The 20167-nt window shown below is 43.9% G+C and overlaps 1 protein-coding gene across 1 annotated transcript in view; it reads right to left on the bottom strand.

Moving 5' to 3' along the window:
• The window catches only part of LOC147114005 (electrogenic sodium bicarbonate cotransporter 1-like), a 200146-nt gene that overhangs the window by 169264 nt on the left and 10715 nt on the right, over positions 1–20167 (bottom strand). Inside the window, exons 3-4 of the mRNA XM_085996180.1 lie at positions 18200–18352; positions 9883–9956 (exon numbers count right to left, since the gene is read on the bottom strand). Of these exons, the coding sequence (XP_085852306.1) occupies positions 9883–9956; positions 18200–18352 (227 nt within the window). The remainder of the gene's footprint in view (positions 1–9882; positions 9957–18199; positions 18353–20167) is intronic.

Here is a 20167-nt window from a genome sequence, read left to right as displayed (position 1 = left end):
TTAGCAACGTGAAATGGCAGCATAGGGCTCCAGTCACGGGGAGGGAAAAGGCGCAGGAAACGTATGGGTGTCACCTTTTGTGCGGAGTGGGCCTTTTGTGTAGCAGTAAGCATCCCCGCCGCTGGGCCAGAAGGAGTAGGGTTTTGAACCCCACTCCAGACAGTCCCGGCAAGTGGAGTCGGAGCTCCAACTTTAAATTCTGGGTGGACATCCAGCGGGATACTTGCGTCCGTGGGTGTTGGTGGCCCCCCCCCCCCTCAGATGGGTTGTGGGAGCCCGTAAAACCCTCCCGCCATAGGACTAACCACCCTAATGGCTGGTTCAAAGATGGTTACGGTCACGGAATGAGCGTTAATCACGGCCATAAATCCTTCCACCACTTCATACAGTTCCCCAAAGGGAACAGTGTGAGGATACGTACGATGATGACCTCTTGCGCAATGCACCTCCTTGGGCCCTCAGTCGCAGATGCGAGGGGGCAAGTCGTGCAATTGTTAAATTTTTTATTTTATTGACATGTAAAATGTTGGCCCAGTAATTCCCTTCCAAATGCGCTAGTACGGTCGGGGTACTTACGCATCTGGCCGTATGAAATGCCGGTTTTCAGCATTCACAGTGCATGTGGGGAAAACCGGCATTTCCTGTCCTCTGAACGAAGGGGTTCAGAGGCAGAACGCGTGCGACTGCACAGGCAGCACGTGCGCAGTATAATTCGCCGCTTTCATTAATGCTTTCAGTGAGGTCCAGTCATTACAACTTACACATGAAAAAAGCATGGGTACAGTTGCTCCACAGGCTGCGGAGGAAGATATTTCTTATCGTGCAGCTTCTGAAAGTATGTATGTCTGTATATATTCCTTTGCGTGTTATGTATATATTCCTTTATTTATGTGTATGAATGTATTATTTAATTATGACTTTCAGAGAAAGTAACTTATTGGAAAATCATAATTAAAAACATACATTCATACACATTAGTAAAGGAATATAAAACATACATACATATACGTAAAGGAATATATGTGGACATACATACATAACTCATTCTCACATTCCATTCACACAGCCACAATTGCTCCTTCTACCTACCGTTCTGAAAACCCTTTTAAAAAAAAAATTTAAACTTTAAAACTTACTTAAAATTTCTTAAAATAACTTCCCTCCCTTTCCCAAACAAAAATATTGCATTTCAAAAGCTCCACGATAAAATATATCTTCCTCCGCAGCCAATGAACAACTTTACACTTGCTTTTTTCACGTGTAACTTCTAAGGACTTACCCTCACGGATTTCATGAATGAAATCCACGAAGTTCACTGCGCAAGCGCTGCCTGTGCAGTCGCACGCGCTCGAGGTCTGGAAATGCCGGCGTTCCCCGCATGCGCTGTTCATGCTGAACGCCGGCATTTCCAACGGCCAGAAGCGTGAGTAAGCCGACCGTACTCATGCTTCTGGCCTGGAATTTCTGGCCCATTATTTAAATGGTGATAGATGACAATAAAGGTGAATTATTATTATTATTATTATTATTGGGAAATGCTGATGTACAAAGGGACCTGGGTGTCCTTGAATACCAGTCACTGAAAGCAAACATGCAGGTGCAGCAAGCAGTTAGGAAGGCAAATGGTATGTTGGCCTTCATTGCCAGAAGATTTGAGTACAGGAGCAAGGATTACTACAGTTGTACAGGGCCTTGGTGAGACCACACCTGAAGTACTGTGTGCAGTTTTGGTCTCCTTACCTAAGAAAGGATATACTTGCCATAGAGGGAGTGCAGCGAAGATTCACCAGACTGATTCCTGGGATGGCAGGACTGTCGTATGAGGAGAGATTGGGTCGACTAGGCCTGTATTCACTAGAGTTTAGAAGAATGAGAGGGGATCTCATTGAAACGTATAAAATTCTGACAGGGCTAGACAGACTGGATGCAGGGAGGATGTTTCCCCTGGCTGGGGGGTCTAGAATGAGGGGTCACAGTCTCAGGATACGGGGTAGGACGTTTAGGACTGAGATGAGGAGAAATTTCTTCACTCAGAGGGTGGTGAACCTGTGGAATTCTCTACCACAGAAGGCTGTGGAGGCCAAGTCACTGAATATATTGAATAAGGAGATAGATAGATTTCTAGACACAAAAGGCATCAAGGGGTATGGGGAGAGAGTAGGAATATGGTATTGAGATAGAGGATCAGCCATGATCATATTGAATGGCGGAGCAGGCTTGAAGGGTCGAATGACCTATTCCTGTTCCTATTTTTCTATGTTTCTAGGCTGAGCTTAGCATTAGTCTCAGCTGTAATGGTCCAAAAATAGACTGGAGGAGAGAATAATTGTGGTGAGAAAAAAGGGGGCGGCTTTTTTTTTTGAAGTGTGTTTAGGACTGTTTCCTCAGTCCTCAGTTGCCTAACAAGGAAGGAAGCACTACTTGACCTGGTTCTGAGTAATGAAGTAGAATAAGTTGGTAACCTAAACGTAGGGGAACATTTTGGAAGCAGCAACCATAATATAATTAGGTTCAGTGCGTGAATAAAAAAAGAAAAAGATTGAGGAGAAGGGTACTTATCTGGGAACAAAACAAATTATAGTGAGATAAAAAGGGAACATTGGCAAAAGGAACTATAAATCAGCAATAGGAAATAGTTAAACAGGAGATGGAAAGGGTTTAAATTAAATATATTCTAGTAAGGAAAAAGGGAGTCCAATTTTAAGGTTAAGCACACAACAGGGGGCGACGGGGAGCACAATCACTGTCTGCCACCTGTCCGTTATAACCGCCATGAGGCCTGAGCTATTTTGTGGTCTGACCCTCATTTTCATGCAGCCGGTGAGCTTGCCGCACCAAACCAGCACTCTGAGGCAGCTTGCTGGTTGAGGGGGGCAGGAAATCTGATGTAGGTCTGCACACCCGAAACGTTAACTTGCCACCTTGTTTTGTCCACAGATACTGCCTGACCTGCTGAGTGTTTCCAGTATTTTCTATTTTTGTTGCAGATTTCCAGCATCTGCAGTATTCTGCTTTTTGTTCACATATAACAATGACTGCTTGGGTACCAGAGACCTGCTACCAGTGGAACCATACCCAAACAAGTGTCAGCACCTTCAAAAGGGATGGGGGGGAAAGGAGGAAACTGGGAAAAAAAACATTAGAGATAGACAATGATCAACTAGTTTGCACATAGATAGATAGTGCTATGACCTTTTTTTAAAAAAAGGAGAAATATTGGTATGTGTTGTATACAATATAACAAATTGATCAGAACATCTAAACAAAGATATAGGCACTGGTCTTTCATTGCTAGCACTGTTGGAGCTAGATTTTACATAGGATTACATAGGATATATGGCATAGAAACAGGCCATTCAGCCAAACCAGTCCATGCCAGCGTTTATGCTCCACTCGAGCCTCCTCCTGCCTTTCCTCATCTAATTCTATCAGCATAACCCTCTATTCCCTTCTCCCTCATATGCTTATCTAGCCTCCCCTTAAATGCATCTATACTATTTGCCTCAACTACTCCTTGTGGTAGCAAGTTCCACATTCTCACCACCCTCTGGGTAAAGAAGTTTCTTCTGAATTCCCTATTTGATTTCTTGGTGACTATCTTATATTGATGGCCTCTAGTTATGCTCTTCCCCACAAGTGGAAACACTCTCTCTGTATCTACTCTATTAAAACCTTTCATAATTTTAAAGATCTCTATTAGGTCACCCCTCAGTCTTCTTTTTTCAAGCAAAAAGAGACCCAGCCTTTCATCCTTTCCTGATAGGTATACCCTCGCATTTCTGGTATCATCCTTGTAAATCTTCTCTGCACCCTCGCTAGTGCCTCTATCCTTTCTACAATATGGCGACCAGAATTGTACGCGGTACTCCACGTGTGGTCTAACCAAGGTCCGATACAAGTTTAGCACAACTTCACTACTTTTCAGTTCTATCCCTCTAGATATAAACCCTAGTGCTTGGTTTGCTATTTTATGGCCTTGCTAACCTGTGTCGCAACTTTTAGTGATTTGTGTATTTGTACTCCGGGATTCCTTTGTTCCTCTACCACACCTAGATTTGCACCCTCCAAGGAATAAGTAACCTCCCTATTCTTCCTATCAAAATGTAATAACTCACATTTATCTGTGTTGAACTTCATTTGCCAATGATATGCCTATTCTGCAAGTTTATTAATGTCCTCCTGTAATTTGTTGCAGTCCTCTTCAGTATTGACTATCCCCCCCCAGGTTGACAGTGGATCGGCAATGGCAAACATTCAAAGACCGAATGGATGAACTACAGAAGTTGTTCATCCCAGTTTGGCATAAAAATAAAACAAAAAAGGTGACTCAACCGTGGCTAACAAGGGAAATTAGGGATAGCATAAGATCCAAGGAGAGGACATATAAATTGGCCAGAAAAAGCAATAATCCTGAGGATTGGGAGCAGTTTAGGATTCAACAAAGGAGGACAAAGGGATTAATTAAGAAAGGGAAAATAGAATATGAGAGTAAGCTTGCAGGGAACATAAAAACTGACTGTAAAAGCTTTTATAGATATGTAAAGAGGAAAAGATTGGTGAAGTCAAGCGTAGGTCCCTTGCAGTCAGAATCGGGGGAATTTATAATGGGGAGCAAAGAAATGGCAGACCAACTAAATACATATTTTGGTTCTGTCTTCACAAAGGAGGACATAAATAACCTCCCAGAAATACAGCGGAACATAGGGTTTGATGAAAGGGTGGAACTGAAAGAAATCAGTATTTGTAGGGAAATGGTGTTAGGAAAATTGATGGGACTGAAGGCCGATAAATCCCCAGGGCCTGATAATCTACATCCCAGGGTACTTAAGGAACTGGCCCTAGAAATAGTAGATGCATTGCTGGTCATCTTCCAGAACTCGATAGACTCTGGAACAGTACCCATGGATTGGAGGGTAGCTAATGTTACCCCACTATTCAAAAAAGGTGGCAGAGAAAAAGCGGGGAATTATAGACCGGTAAGCCTGACATCGGTAGTGGGGAAAATGCTAGAGTCCATTATAAAAGATGTAATAGCAGAGCACTTGGAAAGCAGTGACTGGATCGGACAAAGTCAACATGGATTTACAAAAGGTAAATCATGCTTGACTAATCTACTGGAATTTTTTGAGGATGTAACTGGTAAAATAGATAAGGGAGAACCAGTGGATGTGGTGTATTTGGACTTTCAGAAGGCTTTCGATAAGGTCCCGCATAAGAGGTTAGCATGCAAAATTAAGGCACATGGGATTGGGGGCAAGGTATTGACTTGGATAGAGAACTGGTTGGCGGACAGAAAGCAAAGAGTTGGAATAAACGGGTCATTTTCCGAGTGGCAGGCACTGACTAGTGGGGTACCGCAAGGATCGGTCCTAGGACCCCAGCTGTTCACAATATATATTAATGATCTGGACGAGGGAATTGGATGTAATATCTCCAAATTTGCAGACGACACAAAGCTGGGTGGGAGGGTATGCTGTGAGGAGGATGTCATGAAACTCCAGTACGATTTGGACAGGTTGGGTGATTGGGCAGAAACATGGCAAATGCACTATAATGTGGATAAATGTGAGGTTATCTACTTTGGTGGCAAAAACAGGAAGGCAGATTATTATTTGAATGGCAATAGATTGGGAGAAGGGGAAGTGCAGAGAGACCTGGGTGTTCTTGTGCACCAGTCGCTGAAGGTAAGCATGCAGGTGCAGCAGGCGGTTAAGAAGGCAAATGGTATGTTGGCCTTCGTAGCAAGAGGGTTCGAGTACAAGAACAAGGATGTCTTGCTGCAGTTGTACAGGGCCTTGGTGAGACCGCACCTTGAGTATTGTGTGCAGTTTTGGTCGCCTTACCTGAGGAAGGACGTTCTTGCCATGGAGGGAGTGCAGCGAAGATTCACCAGGCTGATACCTGGGATGGCAGGAATGACGTACGAGGAGAGATTGTGTCAATTGGGCTTATACTCACTGGAGTTTAGAAGATTGAGAGGGGATCTCATCGAAACTTATAAAATTCTGTCAGGTCTGGACAGACTAGATGCAGAAAGGATGTTTCTGATGGCCGGGGAGTCCAGAACCAGGGGTCATAGTCTAAGGATAAGGGGTAAGCCATTTAGGACTGAAATGAGGAGGAATTTCTTCACCCAGAGAGTGGTGAACCTGTGGAATTCTCTGCCACAGAGGGCGGTGGAGGCCAGTTCATTAAATATATTCAAGAAAGAGTTGGATATATTTCTTGAGGCTAAAGGGATCAAGGGATATGGGGAGAAGGCAGGGACAGGGTACTGAATTTGGATGATCAGCCATGATCTCATTGAATGGCGGAGCAGGCTCGAAGGGCCGAATGGCCTACTCTTGCTCCTATCTTCTATGTTTCTATGTTTGGTGTCATCTACAAATTTAGAAATTATGTTTTTGATTCCAAAGTCTAAATCGTGAATGTAAATTGTGAACATCAGTGGTTCCAGCACTGATCCTTGTGAAACACCATTACCCACCTTCTGCCACTCTGAATAGCTGCCTTTTACCCCTACTCTCTGCTTTCTGTCTTGAAGACAGTTAGCTATCCAATCTGCTACTTGTCCCCTGATTCCGCATTGTCTGACTTTATTCATTAGTATATTATGTGGTACCTTATCGAAGGCCTTTTGAAAATTTAGATAAATTACATCTACGGCATTATCCTTGTCTACTCTCTCTGTTACCTCTTCAAAAAATTCAATGAGGTTGGTCAAGCAAGATTCCCTTTTGAAATCCATGCTGACTATTCATTATTATATTTTTGGCTTCTGGATGTTCTTCTATTTTTCTCCTTTAGTAGGGATTCCATAACGTTTCCTACCAGCTGACTGATCTATAGTTCCCTGGACATGTTCTATCTCCCTTCTTAAATATAGGTATTACGTTAGCTATCAGCCAGTCCTCTGGCACTACACCTTTTTTGAACAAATTATTAAATATGTGTCGTAATGCCTCTGCTATCTCGTCCCTAGATTCTTTTAAAATGCTTGGATGTAATCCGTCCAGATCAGGGGTTTCCTCCTCTTTGAGTGTGATTAGTTTATTTAATATATCTCCTCTTATATTAAAATGCATTTATTTCATTACTCATGATCCAATGTCATGTCCACCTATTCTATCTCCCTGGTAAATACTGAAGCAAAGTAATTATTTAATATCTCTGCCATCTCTCTATCGTTGCCTGTGGTATTATCCTGTCTGTCCCTTAATGGCCCTATTCCCATCCCAACCTTTCTTTTTTTATTTATGTGCCTATAATATATTTTACTATTTTGTTTTATGTTCCTTGATAATTTAATTTCATAGTTCCTCTTTGTCTTCCTAATTGTTTTTTTTTAATTCTCTCTTCGTACTCTCCCTTAGCAAGCTCGTTCCTGCTGTCCATGTACTTAATGTATGCCTCTTTCCTTACCCTCAATTTTTCCCTTATGGATTTATTCATCCATGGTGTCCCATTAGTGCTTATTTTGTTCTTTTTTTTTTTAGCAGAATATATTTTTCCTGGACTCTGTTGAACACCATTTTAAATGTTCCCCATTGCTGTTCTACATCATTGTTTGCCAATATTGTTCTCCAGATTTGTCATCTTCCAGTTATTAAAATTTTAAATGTATGATGTCTGGTTTTCAACTGCAAATGTTGCTCTTGTAAAAATGTTTTTCGAAAACTAAAATTGTGTATACTCTAAAAAGTAGTAAGCACCAGGCACATATCAGGAAGGGGAGATTTTTAACTGCCAGCCGCTCATTTTCGTCTGAAAAATTTACGACTGGCGGAGAAAAATCTGATGCGGATCTTGGGCACCTATTTGCCTGTCCGAATTAATTTTCAGGCAGGCTTTCCAGTACTCCCGCCCAAAACAGGCAGTTTAAATATGTAAACTGGGGCCCCCATTGCAATTTCCGAAAAGGTATTTAGTTTTTTTTTTAAGCGTCTTGTGGGGCCAGGCGTCCCACTGCTGGCCCGTTTTCATCCACCCTCGGCACCGCTTCCCCCCGCCCCCCTGGACAGGCCTCACCTGCTAGCTGGCTATGTGCTATAGACAGCCGACTTTCCACCACAGGAAACCAGCAAACTGCAGAGGAGCATTGCAAACTGTTTGGCACCCGAAGCTCACTGGGAAATTGTAAATGGAGCCTGAACCTGAAAACTGTATGAGCCTCCCGACTGCCACATTGGATGGGCATCTTGGGCACATTGCTGATTTAGCATCCATTTAGAAAGTCTCCCCCACTATTTCTTGAATGAGTATTTCAACAAAAAGTTCATTGGTGGCTCCACCAAATATAAGGGCCCCGATATTTACTCAGGGCATGAAGCGAGATGGGCGGGGGGGGGTGAAACGGGGCGGAAGATTTCCAGACGGGAAACCCCAAAATACAGGTTTCCCGGATGTCCAGCTGAAATTAACAGCGGGACCTCTTCAGCAGGTTTCCCGCCCAACAGCCAGCTTAATTGATAGGCTGGCTGTCTGTCGGGTGGGAAAGCCTGAGGCACAAGGCCACAGCAGGGAGGGAGAGATCCAGTGCGGGCTGCAGGTCGGGGGAAGATCGCGGAGGTCGGGGGGTGATGGTCAACAGAGTGAGACAATGATTCAGAGTAAGATAATGATCCCGAGTGAGGCAATAATCCTGCAATCACTGGTAGTATAATTCATAGACACATAATCACTTGTTGAAATTCTACTTGCCAATCAGACTTGCAATGTGTTTCACTTCATAGTCTGAAGAGGTCAAATATTTTCTAATGATAGTGATTGGTGGGACAAACAACTAACATAGGTCCCACCTTTCCCACATCAAATGCAGTGCCTATTGGCTGAACATGCATGAAGTGCCGTTGCTATCAAAATCTTCGAAAAGGCCTGTCATTTATTTTTCCTTCTGGAGCATTTAACTTTTATCACCTATAGCCAAGTGTTTGGAATATTCGCTCTGGTTGATAAGGCTGTCATAAAAGCTAATAGAATTCTAGGCTTTATCACAAGAGGTATAGAAGATAAAAGCTAAGTGGTAATGTTGAGCCAATATAAAATTTAATAAAACCTCAGATAGAGTACTGTGTACAGGATTGGGCTCCACGCTATCGGAAGAATATTGAGGCCTTAGAGATGGTACAACACAGATTCACTAGGATGCTGACTGGTATGAGGAAATACAAATACGATGGAACATGAAAAACGGGGAGTTTCTTTGTTAGAACAATGTAGATTAGATAAAAGTGTTTAACATTATGAAAGGGTAGATAGAATGAATGTGTCCAGTGCCATAGATACAAGATTAAATGTAAGAGATTTAGAACAGAGGGCAGGAGAAACCTCTTCATGTAGAGTTGTGAGGCTGTGTAATTTACTTCCAGGGTTAGTGGTTGAGGCTGGAATCATGTCAACGTTCAAGATTAGATTGGATAGGTGGATGAAGGAAAAGGGGACAAAGGCTTATGGGAACAAGGTGGGTAAATGTGATTAGAACTATTTGCTCATGTGGAGGGTAAACGCCAACAAGGAGTGGTTGGGCCGAAAGACCTGTTTCTGTGTTGTAGCTTCGAAGCATTTCCTCCAATCCTCTCTCCTGGGTCTTCCTGTTCTGAATGCAACACACATGCTATATCACAGATGCTCTTACCCAGCAAGCCAATAGGTAGTCACAATATTTAATTTTATAACCATTAGTATGTAAATGTTATATTATAAAAAAACAAAAATTAAAATCTGCTATATTTTATGGATTAAGCATGTTGATTTTTTCACAAAGTAAATAATTACTTTGAATATCGAAAGTATCCATTCTCTCCACTGAAAGAGGTTTGTGAAAGTAAGAACTGATGAGGAAACTTATCACCACTGTAATTTGAAATACAACTCAACACTTACCTGTTCCTGGAGAGGTTTCTCTGAGATTTCACTGCTGAAGCTTCTAGTTATGTTATTCAAGGGAGTAGATTTATCTGAATAGAAAAGTAAAATATTTTGCCAAGATATACTTTTCATTCATCAATCCTGGAAACATTCTGATGACATTGCTGACTGACACAATGCCTAACTGTTTTTGTTTTTCCTACCAAAATGGATAACTTCACACTTCCCCACATTGTATTCCATTTGCCATGTTCTTGCCCACTCAGTCATCCTGTCAATATCTCTCTGCAGCCTCTTTGCGTCCTCCTCACAGATTACTCTCCCACCTAACTTTGTATCATCAGCAAACTTTGATACGTTACACTCAGTCCCTTCATCCAAGTCATTAATATAGATTGTAAATAGCTGAGGCCCAAGCACTGATCCTTGCGGTACCCCTCTAGTTACAGCCTGCCAACCTGAAAATGTCCTGTTTATTCCTACTCTCTGTATTCTGTCCATTAACCAATCCTCAATCCATGCTAATATATTACCCCCAAGAGACACGCTTGATGAGCTGAATGGCTTTTTCTCATTCTTAATTTTTCTTATGGTGTTACCACCAAAAGTGTATTAATGCACACCTGCAGGATAATTCCCCATCTGTTCTCATAGTTGTGTGAAATCATTATGCAAATGTACAATAACTGAAGTATTTTAGCTACAACTATATTTGTTCAAAAGTGCAGTTCAATGTGGAGCTTAGTTGCATATAGATGACTAAGAAACAGATGTAGACAAAACACCACCATTCCCTTTTTAAGTGGCATTTTATTTTCTTCCTCCATTCTCCACTAGTTTTTCTCCTTAAGACATTTATTTCTTACTGGAATACTTTTTCTATTATTCATTCGCAAGACGTGGGCGTTGTTGGCAAGGCTGCCATTTATTGTCCAAAACCTGTTGCCCCTGAGAAGGTGGGCCTTCTTCAAGAAGTCTGTGAGGTAGAACCACTGCAGTCCGTGTGCCTGTTCTATAAGCACCAGACACCCCTGGGGTACCTTGTCTAAATAACCATTCTTCATGTGTGAGCCTAGATAGTTAGTGTCAGCAGGCTAATTCTACTGATGAGAGCATCACAGCCAAGTCCAATTCTCTCCTCAACTGATGTCCACATGCACATATTTCCAGCTGGATGGTGCTCTGGAGTGAAACCCTAACCCAGGAGCAATGTTCCCATTAAGCTATGTGGACACGCAGCGCTCGGGAGGTCCTGCGCAGGCCACTTGCCAGCTTCACAATGGAAAAACTGCGCATGTGTTGAAATCTGAATGGGCCGCACATCCTTTTAAAGGGGCCGCACACCCAAAAAAAAATTAGAGGGAACATTGCCCAGGATCACGGAGACCATTCTTAGCAACCGTACGGCTACCTCAGCTGAGATCACTTAGCTGAACAGTTACTGGGAATAAAACCTGTAGTGTCCGTGTGTTGATAAAGACACTGAAGACAGGAGTTGGTTCATAGGTGTTTACTAAGCAAAGTCTGGGGGGGGGGGGGTTCTAACGGATATACACAATATACAGGCTTATATAGCCGAGTGGCCATTACCGGCATTACAGCACACCTGGGGCTCTTAAAGGCACATACACTACAATTCCTCCCCTTTTAGCTAACCAGTACATCATATTTTAAGTAATTATTAATTACATGTTATAAGAAAAATATATACACATTGCTGTAGTTAATTAATTATAAGTCAGTCTCTCAGGAGGCTTCCTGACTCGGTCCGGATAACGCCTCGGGGGTGTAGTAGTTTCTGGTGGTGTAGTAGGTTCTTTTGGCAAGGCTGATTCGGCTTGAATGCCAGTGTCGGGTTCATCGGGTTCCAGTATCACCGGATCGGAGGTAGATATGGGTATCTCTACTTCATCGTTAGACGTATAGAGTTGTGGTGTAGGTTGTCCCTTTTCGGATGACTTTATGATTTGGTCAGCATGGCGCCTTATTATGCTTTCTCCAATGTCCACGGTATACATCAGTGGTCCTAGTCGTGTGCAGATAGTTCCAGGCTGCCATTTCTCGGTACGGTAGTCCCGGGCCAAACTTGTTGACCTATCTGGAAGGTTCTAGTTGGCCTTTCATTCATGCCTTGAAACTGCCAGTTCTCCACGTCCCTTCTGATGTTGGGCTTGACCAAATCCAGCCGGCATCTTCATTACCCATGGCCTTTATGGCCTTCTTGAAGGTCTGGACAAACCTTTCAGCCAATCCATTGGTGGCGGGATGGTATGGGGCGGACGTGTAGTGCTTAACCCCATTGTTTTTTAAGAACTTTCTGAATTCTTCGGACACAAATTGCGGTCCATTATCAGAACATATCTGTTCCGGCAGCCCATTCCTGGCAAATATGGTCCTTAATACTGTGATGGTTTTTTCCGTGGTGGTGGAGGACATCTTTATTACCTCCGGCCACTTGGAGTGTGCATCAACCGCGATTAAGAACATTGAGTCCATAAATGGACCAGCAAAGTCGATGTGCACCCTTTGCCAGGGAGATGAGGGCCACTCCCATGGATGTAGAGGGGCTTGTGGTGGAGCGTTTTGGACCTTCTGGCATCCTAGGCAGCTCTTGGTCATTTCTTCGATGTCTCCATCGATACCTGGCCACCATACAAACGCCCTAGCTAGGTTCTTCATTTTCACTCCACCCAGATGCCCCTCGTGAAGCTCCTTTAGCACTTTATCCTGGAGTTTGGGTGGAATCACCACTCTGGATCCACACATTAAGGTTCCTCGGCACACTGACAGCTGTTCTCTTCTTTGCGAGAATGCTGGCAACAGTGGTTCGCCATGTACTGGCCATCCCTTCACTGTTAAATCGTAGACCCGTGAGAGAGTCGGGTCATTTTTCGTCTCCCTTTCAATGGCAGAATTTGTTACTGGTAGACATTCCACTATGGTAGAGTGGAACATCTCTACTGGGTCTACTGTAGGTGCCTCTTCTACCGTTGGCAACGGTAGGCGCGATAAACCGTCAGCGTTCCCATGCTGTTTTGATCCTTTGTATTCTATGTTGTATTGGTGTGCCCCTAGAAAAAGGGACCACCTCTGTAGCCTTTGCGCTGTCATAATGGGAACACCCTTTTTAGGGTTGAATATGGAGATGAGGGGTTGATGGTCAGTCAACAAAATAAATTTTTGTCCGTGTAGGTAATGGTTGAATTTCTTCACTCCCCATACCAGGCTGAGTGCTTCCCTGTCGATTTGGGCATAGTTACGCTCAGCTGAGTTTAATGAGCGTGACGCAAAAGCTATCGGCCGTTCTGAGCCATCAGGGAATTTATGGGATAATACTGCTCCTATGCCGTAAGGGGATGCATTGCACGCCAGTCTGATTGGCAGTGATGGGTTGTAATGAGCCAAAACTTCTTCGGATGTGATTAAGTCTTTGCATTTATGGAAGGCACGTTTACAGTCTTCGTTCCATTTCCAAATCACTCCTGTTTGTAGAAGTTCATTAAGAGGGTGTAGAAGAGTTGATAAGTTTGGTAAAAATTTATGATAGTAATTTATTAATCTCAGGAACGACCTTAATTGTGAAACATTTTCAGGTGCTGGGGCTTTTATGACCGCTTCAATTTTTTCAGGTGACTTATGCAACCCTTCCTTATTAATTACTAGCTGGAGTGCCCGGCGGTGCCGAGGCTTTTTCGAGGACATGTTGTTGGAAGAGAGAGAGAGAGCGACTGGGGGGGGGGGGGGGGGAGAAAGAGAGCGAGCGACTGTGGGGGGGGGAAGAGAGCGAGCGACTGTGGGGGGGGAAGAGAGCGAGCGACTGTGGGGGGAAAGAGAGCGAGCGACTGTGGGGGGGAAGAGAGCGAGCGACTGTGGGGGGGAAGAGAGTGAGCGACTGTGGGGGGGAAGAGAGCGAGCAACTGTGGGGGGGAAGAGAGCGAGCGACTGTGGGGGGGAAGAGAGCGAGGGAGAGAGAGGGGGAAGAGAGCGAGGGAGAGAGGGGGGGAAGAGAGCGAGGGAGAGAGGGGGGAGCGAGGGAGAGAGGGGGGGCGAGGGAGAGAGCGAGGGCGAGGGAGAGAGGGGGGGCGAGGGAGAGGGGGGGGCGCGGGAGAGGGGGGGCGCGAGGGAGGGGGCGGCGCGAGGGAGAGGGGGGGTGCGAGGGAGAGGGGGCGAGGGAGAGGGGGGGTGAGGGAGAGGGGGGGGCGAGGGAGGGGGGGCGCCGGGGAGGGAGGGGGGGGCGCCAGGGGGAGAGAGAGAGAGAGAGAGAGAGAGAGAGAGAAGGGGGGGAGAGAGTGAGAAGGGGGGAGGAGGAGGAGGGAGAGTGGGAGGAGGGGAGGAGTGTTTTGAGGGGGTCAGCGAAAGAGGAAAAAATTTTTTTTTTCAAAAACGGGTGTTAAGAAGATGGGAGGCCATGTTGAAAGTTTTTTAATGTTTTTAAAAAGCTGCCACGGAGAAGGAACGCGCAGTCTGTGAAACCAACAGAATTTTTTTTTTTTTTAAAGCTGCCACGGAGAAGGAAACCAACAGAAATTTTTTTTTTTTTTAAAGCTGCCACGGAGAAGGAACGCACAGTCTGAAACGAACAGAAATTTTTAAATTTTTTTTAAAAAAGCTGCCACGGAGAAGGAACGCGCAGTCTGTGAAACCAACAGAAATGTTTTTATTTTATTTTTTTAAAGCTGCCACGGAGAAGGAACGCGCAGTCTGTGAAACCAACAGAATTTTTTTTTATAAACGGGTGTTAAAAAGAGGGGAGGCCATCTTGAAAGTTTTTTAATGTTTTTAAAAAGCTGCCACGGAGAAGGAACGCGCATTCTTGCTGAAAACACCAAAAGTTTTTTTTTTTTTAAACGGCTGTTAAGAAGATGGGACACCATCTTCATTGTGTTTTAACGTTTTAGACATTGTGTTAATCGCTCCTAACAAATAAACACACAGAAGGTGAGAATAAAGATGGCGGCCACTCACCTCAGTTCAGAACGATAAGGCCCGCCCACACACGCACTGATTGGTCGATCATCATGTCACCGAAGCATAAGATTGGTCAATCGTCCTGTCACTCGACTCTAGGAGGGCCCGGCTGCACATGCGACGAACCCGCCCCTGCCACGCATTGATTGGTCGACCATCGGGTTGGTCGACCGTACGATTGGTCGACCTCAATGTCACTCTATGGTAATGACTGCTGGACGAATTGCGTATGGCACCGGTCTTGCCTTAAAAAATTTGGGAATTGCTGCATCTTCCACTTTTATTGAGGCGGTGATGCCTTTCAAGGTTCCTAGTTTCTCTTGAAACACTTCTTTGGTGTTGGCCAAGATGTCTTTTAATCGTTCAGGTATGATGTCATCATTGTTTATTTTCTTACTGGTCACCGTCAGTGCCTGAATGGAGTGCCAGTCTAAACGTATCTTTCTGATCCATTCACGTCCCAACAACGGTGGACCACCATCTTGTAGAATGTATAAATACAACTTTTGTATTTCTTTGCCGTTGTATACAACAGGCACCCTTATTTTTCCTTTGGGGTATACTTTCTGCCCCGTATATGTTTTTAAGATAATGGATGTGTCTTTTAGAGGTATATGCGAAAATAGCCTCTCGTAATCCCGTCGATTTATTACGGTTAGAGCTGATCCTGTATCGAGCTCCATTTTAACAGGGGACCCTGCTATCGTGAGGGTAACCCAAATGGTTTGGTAATCATCTTTGGCAAGTACATTATGTAATTTGAGGCAGCTTAGTCTCTTGTTTTCGGAGTCGCTATCGCTCTTCTGGTCTTCGGAGATACTGTCCGCCATCATTTGTACCTTCCTGTACTTTCCTTTATTGATTTTTTTTTTCTGTCTGTGGATTTATTTTGTCCAGATCGGCATACCCGTGCAATGTGTCCAATCTTTCCGCATTGCCTGCATGCTTTGTCCTTGAACCAGCAGTCCTTCTGATTATGGGTGGATCTGCCGCAGCGATAACATCTTTCGAAACCCTGTGTCATTTCATGGGTGCCGAAGTCCTGTGTCTTTTGTTGTATCTCTGCAGCTCCTCTTGCTGCTGCTTCGTATGATACAGCCATACTGAAAGCTTTGTCCAATGTTAAATCTTTTTCAGAAAGCAGCCTTTTTTGTGTTCCTTCACTTAAGAGACCGCAAACGAATTTGTCTCGAAGATAATCTGCTAGTCCTGCCCCGAATTGGCAGTACTTTGATAGCTTTCTTAATTCGGTTAGGTAATCAGCGTTACTTTCATTGGTGTGTTGATTTCTCTTGAAGAATTTGAATCGTTCCGCTATCAGCAGCGGTGTTGGGTTTAAGTGCTCCTGCAGGGTATCAACAATTTCTTTAAAATTCTTGTCGTTTGGTTTGGCTGGAGTGATTAAATTTTGTAACAGCCCGTATGCCTTTGCGCCCATTAGGTTCAGCAGTACTGAAGCTTTTTTTTCATCTTCTATTCCATTTGCAGTGCAATATACCTCTACTCTTTCCACGTATGTGGTCCAATCCTCTATTTCGCTATCAAAAGCATCAATATTGCCAGACTTAGGCATTTCAGAAAAGATATGGCGCTTCCCGCGCCTTCCCGCCGCTGCTGCCGATGACAACGCTGTTTCCCGCGGTTTCCGTTCTTTGTTTTTTTTTTTTTTTTTAAATTTTATTTGTTTACAGTTGGAGACTCGTTCCCGCCGGACTTTCTCTGCAGGTCTGCACGCTGACCTGCTTGCCGCGCCAGCCGTCTCCTGAGTGCTCCCTCCCAGTCCGTTATTGCTTGCCTCCGATTTCTCAGCTGTAGAGCCAGCCGCTGGAGCCCCAGCCTGACGCCCAGGAAGGATTAGCGCAGTACCCGCCACCAGCTTGGCCAGCTGGTGAAACCACAGCTTCTCTCACTTTCTTGAGTTTTCTGGACGCCCGAGGAATCGATGTCCTTGAGGTGCTGCCGAATTGCAGGTAAGTCCGTTTCCACTTCGTCGCCACTGTAGTGTCCGTGTGTTGATAAAAACACTGAAGACAGGAGTTGGTTCATAGGTGTTTACTAAGCAAAGTCTGGGGGGGGTTCTAACGGATATACACAATATACAGGCTTATATAGCCGAGTAGCCATTACCGGCATTACAGCACACCTGGGGCTCTTAAAGGCACATACACTACAAAACCTGTGATTTTTCTGGTCTATATGGTTCAAACAGTCATATTCTCAACTAGTTGAGCCATTGGAGACCACAAAACTGAATACTTTAACTATATCATTCCACCCTGTGTGCACAAAGGATCCCTTACGTATGTAACAATATGATAAGTTATGTTGTTGTTAATCTGTTCGCAACAGAATGGTAACATATTATAGTGCCTCTGAGTCACCATGCCAGTTTTAATTCAGCAAAGCAATTTAAATTGTACAATGTATAGTCCTGTTTATAGTGGTGGGAGAACTGCACCTACTTAAATCAGATTTATAAAGCAAATCAGACATTTGTTTTCTAACAATGAACTTAGAAATTCTGCCAGTTTGGCAACTGTTATAATTAAACATGGAAAAACAATTTTGCTATTTGCCCTCTGGTGTCCCAGTTGAGCACATACTCAACTGGTTCACTAGATGCAGCACTGCAAAGCATTACCATGTTCCAGCTCTGAGGACAGGAAACTGTGGCAGGACCAGCTAAATTTTCTGTCCTGCGCAGTTGTACTGGCTATCAGCCAGTGTCAAATAGCCCATACTATGCAACCTCATGAGTAAAGGTGGAATTGTGGGAGTGAGAAGTAGCAGGATGGAACTGAGATGGTAGGAGCACTGCAAATACAATAATGCATTTGTTTTTTTAAAATTACATTCTGGGTAAACAGTATTTGAGTTTTAGTTACTCGTGCCAAATTATCTATAGGCGGTACAGTTGAGCTGCAGAATTCATGTCTGTGATTTCCTAAATGCCAAGTTCTTGATCTTTGCCACACCATCACAGAAATTCCAAGCACAAGCTCGTGTTTCCCCATAAGGAGAGAAATAATTTAAGGCTTCAAGAACCATTCTCACAGCCACTTGGGGAAGGTATGAGAAGCCAGTACTACAGGGCCCATTAAACCATGCACCAAAATATGTTAGTGCCATTGGGAAAGGAGAAAAAAAGGCCAGCAGTTGGAATTAAAAACAATCTCAACCTTCTCTGAGTAATCAGGGCTGCCTGGGACAGCACTGGCAGAGAGATGGCAGTAAGTTGCTTGGCTGCCCTCTCAGACAGGTGATAGAAACTGCAGAGGACCTAAAATGAAAGGAGAAAAATAAACTACAAATGGAGACAGAGAGGGAAAAGATTAGCACAGAATGGCTTAAAGAAATTACTTACTTGATAAGAAAACTCTCCTTCCTAGATCGACCATGAACTGCATTCTGGACTTTTTTGTGTGGTGTCTGTGATTCCTAAGAAGGATGTACATGACCTTTTCCTTGAGCTCATTTCTAAGATTGCCATTTGTAATTTCATTGTTGACTATTGTCTCTGAAATCAAACAAATTTTAAAGATGAAATCTAATACTGAATTTGATGCTAAAAGAATGTGCCCAACAATTATCAAATCTCTCATTTTCCACTGTTATCTTCTCTCCTGAAGGCTGACATTTATTAGGATATGGTTCAGCATGAACCAGCAGTCTGGTAGCTTGTCTGAGTGGCTATTTTCCACATGTGAGTCACATAGTCAGTCAGACACACATGTACACACTCACTCACTCCAGCTGGAGTCACAGGAAGCAATCAGGAGCAACAACTGTGGTTGATTTCTCCCTGGCCAAGCTCAGAGACACCAAGACCAATTGTAGCACCTCACATGCTGCCCTGGCTGAAATGATGTCAAAGGACTGGAGGATTGCAAATGTTACACCCTTGTTCAAAAAAGGGGAGAAGGATAAACCTGGCAATTACAGGCCAGTCAGTTTAACGTCGGTGGTGGGGAAGCATTTAGAAACAATAATCCTGGAGAAAATTAACAACCACTTGGACAAGCATGGACTAATAAAGGAGAGCCAGCACGGATTTGTTGAGGGCAAATCGTGTTTGACTAACTAGATTGAGTTGTTTGATGAGGTAACAGAGAGGGTGGACGAGGGCAGTGCAGTTGATGTTTTGTATATGGACTTTCAAAAGGCATTTGATAAAGTACCACATACTTGGCTTGTTAGCAACATTGAAGCCCATGGGATAAAATGGGCAGTAGCAGCATGGATACAAAATTGGCTAAGGGATAGAAAACAGAGTTGTGGTGAATAGCTGTTTTTCATCTGGAGGGAGGTATACAGTGGCGCTCCGCAAGGTTCAGTACTAGGACCACTGCTGTTTTTGATATACATTAATGACTTGGACTTGGGGATACAGGGCACAATTTCGAAATGTGCAGATGACACGAAACTTGGAAGTGCAGTAAGCAGTGAGGAAGATAGTAAAAGACTTCAAGAAGACATAGACAGGCCGATGGAATAGGCGGACCACGGCAGATGAAATTCAACAAAGATAAATGTGAGGTGATACATTTTGGTAGGAAGAATGAGAGACCATACACACAAAATGGTACAAATTTAAAGGGGGTGCAAGAACAGAGACACCTGGGAGTGTTTGAAGGTTGTAGGACAGGTTATCAAAGCAGTTAGAACATAAGAAATAGGAGGAGTAGGCCATTTGGCCCTTCGAGCCTGCTCCGCCATTCAATAAGATCATGGCTGATCTTCTACCTCATCTCCACTTTCCTGCACTATCCCCATATCCCTTGATTTCCTTAATATTCAAAAATCTATCGATCTCTGTCTTGAATATACTCAACGACTGAGCCTCCACAGCCCTCTGGGGTAGAGGATTCCAAAGATTCACCACCTTCTGAGTGAAGAAATTTCTCCTCATCTCAGTCCTAAATGGCCGACCCCTTATTCTGAGACTGTGACGTCTGGTTCTAGACTCCCCAGCCAGGGGAAACATCCTCCTTGCATCTAACCTGTCAAGCCTTGTAAGAATGTTGTATGTTTCAATGAGATCACCTCTCATTCTTCGAAACTCTAGAGAATATAGGCCTAGTCTACTCAATCTCCCCTCATAGGACAATCCCCCCATCCCAGGAACCAGTCTGGTAAACCTTCGTTGCACTCCCTCTACGGCAAGTATATCCTTCCTTAGATACGGAGACCAAAACTGTACACAATACTCCAGGTGTGGTCTCGCCAGGGCCCTATATAATTGCAGAAAAACATTAATAAAGCATATGGAATCCTGGGCTTTATAAATAGAGGCATAGAGTACAAAAGCCAGGAAGGGTATGGTAGCATAGTA

Source organism: Somniosus microcephalus, chromosome 8 (assembly GCF_052327205.1).
Source record: "Somniosus microcephalus isolate GS21.2 chromosome 8, FLI_Smic_1.0, whole genome shotgun sequence".
Classification (NCBI taxonomy): domain Eukaryota; kingdom Metazoa; phylum Chordata; class Chondrichthyes; order Squaliformes; family Somniosidae; genus Somniosus; species Somniosus microcephalus.
The sequence above is the reverse complement of the archived record's forward strand: the minus strand, read 5'-3'. Positions and strand labels throughout refer to the sequence as shown.